Raw genomic sequence first — 6172 nt, 5'->3', positions numbered from 1 at the left:
AACACACAGGCACACACACACAGGCACACACACAGAGAACACACACACACACACACACAGGCACACACACAGAGAACACACACACAGGCACACACACAGCGAACACACTCCTGGGCCAAGAGTCCTGAAAGACTCACCTTTGATCAGAGCAGCTGAGGACAAACGCAGATTCATGGAGACATTTCTAGAAGCTCCCAACAGGAAGTAGACGAGCTCTCACTGCTGATCAATAACCGATTAGTGTCACTAACCCCAGCGCCGCCGCTGGCTCAGCTCCTGATGAGGATGAAGATGAACGCTGCGTGATGAAGACTGGGGTTCGGAGTATTGAAGCTGAAGGGAAACAAAATATTTCAACAAAAATCCTTCACCCATAGAAACAAGATGGCCGCCATGGCTGACAAGGTTAATCACAGATTAATACTTTTAGTGTCAAATCACACAGAAATGGACTCTTAGAAATCATTCCTTCAAATAATGTTTGGATTTTTCAAGATGGCTGACATGATTGTCGTGGAAAATGAATTTTCACACTAAAATCACCAATTAGATGAATGTGAGTCCAAACATTCTGAACTACAGCAATCATGTAGATTGTCTTGGTCTTTTTCAAAATGGCTGCCATAGTGATAACAGAGAACATTTGTTTACTTTAAAATCAGCAGAAATTATTCCCAGTGGTGGGCAAAGCTAACCAAACAGTTAGCATCGCTAACTGCTAACACGCTAAGCAAGACCCTAAGCTATGCTCATGCTAACCCATTACACATATGAAAATTAGCAGCTAATGCTAAACCTCTATGCACATTAAAAAGCTGAGCAGAAGCTAACCGCTAAGCCACCGTCACTCGTTTCAGTTTCGGTCTGTGATTTTCAACTTATTATTATTAACGTTGAATGAATAAGTCAACAAAAAGTCAAAAACATGTAATGTCACACAGAGTTCATCCAGCTCTGCAAAAACACAAAGTCTTACCAAGAAGTTTTGGTTTCTAGTGCAAATATCTGTAAATATCTTGGTTCCCTTGAAATAAGATAAAACTAACTTACAGGTAACTTTTCAGGAAAATATCAGAGCTTAATTTAATCAAATAATTCCTTAATTTTGATGAAAAAGTTCTAGTTCCTCCGAAAACTGGGAAAAAATGTCTTTTTCAGTGAAGTCAGGGAAATGGGTAACATTTTATGGCAATAATTGGTTTAAATCAAAAATGGTGGCCATCTTGAAAAATGGCCACCATCTTGAAATTCAAGTGGCTAATGGGAAATATTAGGAAAGTATGATGATGTATATCTTCCAAGCTAAATGTTTAGCTTGCTGACTTAAGCTTCAGAGTTTGGACTTTATCTGTCCAGGCAGCAGAAGAACCAAACCAGACTTTATCTGACCGAAGTGTTAAAACGGATCCCGAGAGTTGAGCTTCCAGAAAGCCGTAGTCCTTCCCATAATTCCTCTGGGTGTTCATCTGCAGCCGAGTCGTCTGTCCCGCTTCGCCTCTCCTCAGGAATACGACGAGGAGTGGGCGAAGAAGATCCAGACGGCGAAGTTCTGCTACTACAACAGCCAGTGGCTGGAGATGGTGGAGAACCGCCTGCTGGACGAGCCTTTCTGGTCCGGAGACGACGGGGAGTCCTTCAGCGGGAACCGGGACGTGCTGGAGCGGCCGGACCTGTTCTACGCCGCAGGTACCCGGAGCCTTCAGAGCCCCGTGGGGGAACGGACCCGGTGTTCGGTTCGGGTCTGAGTGTGTCGTGTCGTTCAGACGGGATTCTCTCCGGAGACGGATCCATCAGCCCCAGTTTCTACGCAGACATCCAGAGCAGCGAGCTGGGAGAGGCCGGAAACCTGAGCAGGTATCCAACACGCCGAGTGGACGGTCCAGAGAGGCATGATGGGAAACTTAGGGCCAATACCAAGGTCCGATATTTATATCGCTAATCGATATTCTAGATATTTCTCTGCCGTTTAGAAACCATGAACTGCAGGGATTCTAATAATGATCCAGACTGTCAAACTACAGAGCTTCAGATGTCGAGTTTGAACAAACCTTGGAGTCACAGCAGGGCCTAGTCAAAGTACAAAACCAGGAAGTGGAGTAGAAGAAGTGGGTCAGGCAGGATGTGGTCGAGGAAATGCTGCATTAAAACACTTCAGGCTCACCGAGGGGGCGGGGCCAGAAAGTAACCAATGAAGTAACTTGTAATCTCAATTAGTTACTTTCAGCATGATCTAATCGGTCATCAAAAGTTACTTTTTCAAGGTAGCTATGACATCACAGCACATGACCACAACCAGGCCAGAATAAACATCGGTTGTTATCATCGTTTTACTAATCGGACCGGTTCCGATGTTATTGTCCCTAATCCTGCCTGGACTGTCCGGCCTGAAACTCCGGGCTCAATGTTCGTTAGCAACCACTGAAGTCTGACCGGCGCCGGTTCCCCTGCCGGCTGACCGGGTTATCGGACCGGTCCCTGAAGGCATCGCTCCACCCTCTGAGAAGCTTTGAGAACAAACACTCTCCGGCCGCCTCCGCGGCTCCAGTAGATCTACCCACTCCATTCCCAATCCCATTCCGACATTCCGGCCTGAAACTTAAAGCCGATGGCTGGGAATTAAAAACTCATTGCTGTTATCACCAGAACCGACCTCGGGTTTCCTGCGAGTCCCCAGAACCAGGCAGCAGCTGATGGGATCCACGGCTGAGTTGATGGATCGTTTGGGAAATCCAGAGTTGATTCAGAGAAATTTGTCCCATTATCGGAGCGCTGCTCGTGTGAGACGAAGCTCCTGTCGGCAGGAATGTTTTCCTTGGCCGCGGCCGGGTCCAGAACCCGATCCGAGCAGACGACAGACGCTTCACCTCCGTGGTGTTTGTGTTTTCCCGTTTTCCCGTCCGTCAGCCCGTCTCTGACAGCCCGGAGCGGCGGGGGAGCCGCGCGCCTTTCATTTGGACTCAGCAGAATAATCAGAGCCAGCTCTGCCGCCGGTTCTGAACCTCGTGAAACACGGTGTGAATCGGACCTCAGAGAGCCGGGCCGGAACGCGTCTGAGTCCGTCCACAGGAACGCTGAATGAACATCACCTGATAGAAACGATAAAATGATTTTAAGGTTCTTCCTGCTTTAAATAGGCCGATTTCCAGTTTCCTGAAGTTTCAGTTCCAGAACCGAAACGTAAAGAGTTTAAATTGAAACCATGAAGCAGGTTAGAGGAAGGAGGAGCTGATCAGGCCTTTCTACAGTCTGTCATTCAGTAAACAGATGAACGTTTTCATGCAAAATTACTGAGTAGACGTATAAACTGAACATCAATGTTTATTGTTTTTAATCTGTTATTTAGGTCAGATAGGCTAACTCCATTAGCACCACTTGGACACAACAGTTTTTCCAATCAGGTCATTTAGAAGCAGAGGCCCGAGAGAAGAAGACGCTCCTGACGCTCCCGACGTTCCGACGCTCCGTTTAGCTGTAGGGATGTATGAGGCAGATACACGGGAATACAAATGTTCTCTCCGGAACCTGTTTAAAAAGAAAGGAAGGAATTAATGGATTAAAATTTTAAATGCGTTAAAATGTAACTATATTTATTAACCAGTTTTTCACTGTAAATAGAAACTGACAGGTTTGAATCGGCTGCAGATTTAAACCAGGAAACACGTTTCACTTTTCTGAAACATTCAGACTGCTTTCATTTCTATAAAATCCTGCAGGTTCAGTTTATAACTGGGTGGATAGGAACAAAAAACACAGGAAATTTATGTTGAATTCTGATTAGCAGTAGTAGTTTTTGTGGTTCGTCAGATTTTAATATTCTGGTGAAATGTTTGGTAGACGATGAACGACGCTCATCATTTTCACCACTGGGACGTTTTGACTCCATCCACAGGAACTGCAGACAAAATGATGGAAAATTAATTTCCTTTCTCAGGTATCCTGGCAGCTGAAGGTAAAACTGAGGCGATAAATTTCCTCTAATGCGGATTCTTAAGGGGAAGTGTCTCAGATCCTCCTCCTGGTCCGGTCCGGTCCGGATCCCGCCAGGATCAGAGCTTCACTGTTCCTCCTTTAGCCCAAATCCCAAATCCTGTCTGACAGCCGTAGCGTGTGGAGAGGGAAGGGACATATTTCTGCCCCGGGATGGAGGGATGAGGGGGAGGGAAACACGGCGGAGGAGGAGAAGAGGCGCTGGAAATAATTTAGAGAAAAACTCGTCATGACTGCAGCGCGGCGGGGAAAACCAACCAGCTCGTATTTTAGCCGGACAGGAAGAGAAACGCTCCCACCTTCTGGAGAAATCCCAAAAGTTCTGGATGTGAGGTCACGATGTGAGGTCATGTGGAGCTAACCCCCCCCCACCCTCCCATGGCCTTCCTCCTTCTTCTTCCTCCTTCTCCTCCTCCGTCTCCATGGCGATCCCCTCCAGCCATGAACTCCTGGTTCCCACTCCCACTGTGGACGGCTGGAACGTTCCGGGCCCCTGCTGGCCCGGTTCATGGCTGGAGGACGGGTTGGGCCCAGAGGAGGTTTGGGAGCGGAGTGAGAGCTCCACCTAGTGGTGAGTCCCCGTCTCTGCAGCTTCAGCTATTCTGAACTGTGGAGGTTTAACCTTCAGGGTCATGAAGACGGTTCCGAGGTCGGCCCTCTGTCAGCCGGAGGTCATCCAGGGTCAGAGGACCCAGAGAAACTGATCCGTGTTTATCTTAGTGATTACTGCACAGCAGGGCCGGGACCAGCCCTCTGGGGCCCTGAGCACATTTTCATTTGGGCCCCCAGCCAACCATGAGCTTCATCATTGCTAAGCTACAAGCTGCTAGCATTAGCATCATTTGTACTTAGCTTATATCATACCAGTGTAATTATGGTGACTGATTTTAACTTTTACAGAAATAACAATCTGAAATAAAAACATATAACTTCTGAAACACAGAGTGGTTTTTAGGTTTGCCTTGTTATTATTATTACTTTTGGAAAGTAACATCATCACCAAGTTGCAGTAAAAAATATAAAGTTTGACATCCTTCATTTCCCCAACAGAGGCAGAAGGAAGAGATGAAATATTTTAATATGGCTGTAAGAATAATAGAGAAAATGTTTGTCCATGTGCAAAGATAAAGATCATTTTATTTATATAGCACATTTCCAGCAACAAGGCCAGAAAAACACTTTACAGCATTTAAAGGAAATACAGACAGAACAACAAACCAAAGGAAAGAAGGAAAAGCTGCTAATGTTGATCCAAAGTAAATAAACTAGAAACTCGATGCATAGTTTATATTGTTCAATAGGCTGAGACATTTTGACCTGGTTGCAGCTGCTATACTGGGCTTGGACTAGGCCTTAATCTGTTTATTAATCGTGATTATTTTGATGATGGAACTTTACGAAATGAAATGTTTAGTTATTGGTTTTAATAATCATTGATTTGATCTGCTGTGTTCCTGAAATGTTCTGGTTCTGGTTCTCTCTTTGTCCTTCAGCAGTTTGGACCAGTTCGTCCCGTCGGTTCCGGTTCTGGTGGACCGACCCGTCAGCGACCGGAGTTTCCGACCCGATGAGCGGTTCTTCTACAGCTACACCGCCAACGCTTCCCAGTGAAGCCGGATCCTTCCCCGTGGTCTCAGACTTGGACTAGGCCTTCTGGTTTTTACTCTGTGTCTCTGTAACAAACCAGAACCTGGATGGGATCTGGTCCGTCTTAAACCTGCGGTGGGTCAGGGGTCAAAGGTCATTCGTGTTAAGGGTTTCTAAGTGTTTGGGTCTCATTCCCCTGACTGGCCTCTAAGAGGCGCTGTGATCAGAATCATTTAATCTGATTCTGTAATCCACCGGTCCTCCAGCGTGTTGAACTCTGGCTCACCTGGGTCTAGTTAAAGCCCGTTTGTGTGTGTGGTTTGTTCTGGAGTTGTCCAGCAGGGGGCTCTCACTGCCTGACCAGTTGTTCCTCTGCCGCCATGTTCTCCTGTGTTTCCTGTTTTTAGGAATGACCTGAATGTCCTTCAGTCTCGAACCTGAAGCTCAGCGAATCAAACGGTTTAATCCAAACAGTTTAAAACGGTTTAATCCAGTTTAAAACAATTTAATCCAAACAGTTTAAAACGATTTAACCCAAAAAGTTTAAAACGGTTTAATCCGAACAGTTTAAAACAATTTAATCCAAACAGTTTAAAAT

General features: G+C 46.0%; 1 protein-coding gene across 4 annotated transcripts in view; it reads left to right on the top strand.

The window, feature by feature from the left end:
- kifap3a (kinesin-associated protein 3a) overlaps positions 1 to 6172 on the top strand; it is a 28088-nt gene that overhangs the window by 20451 nt on the left and 1465 nt on the right. Inside the window, exons 18-20 of one of the 4 annotated variants that reach the window (XR_001776507.1) lie at positions 1473 to 1686; positions 1764 to 1854; positions 5481 to 5709. Coding sequence is in view for 1 of the 4 variants with exons in the window: in XM_008406416.2 (XP_008404638.1) it covers positions 1506 to 1686; positions 1764 to 1854; positions 5481 to 5598 (390 nt within the window). In the remaining 3 variants the exon portion in view is untranslated. Of the gene's footprint in view, positions 1 to 1472; positions 1687 to 1763; positions 1855 to 5480; positions 6167 to 6172 lie in introns of those variants that run through there. The other 3 variants (XM_008406416.2, XM_017304284.1, XM_017304285.1) reach the window with 3 other exon arrangements.

Source organism: Poecilia reticulata, linkage group LG4, assembly GCF_000633615.1.
Source record: "Poecilia reticulata strain Guanapo linkage group LG4, Guppy_female_1.0+MT, whole genome shotgun sequence".
NCBI lineage: Eukaryota > Metazoa > Chordata > Actinopteri > Cyprinodontiformes > Poeciliidae > Poecilia > Poecilia reticulata.
Note: the sequence above shows the minus strand (reverse complement) of the source record. Positions and strands in the feature narration are given on the sequence as shown.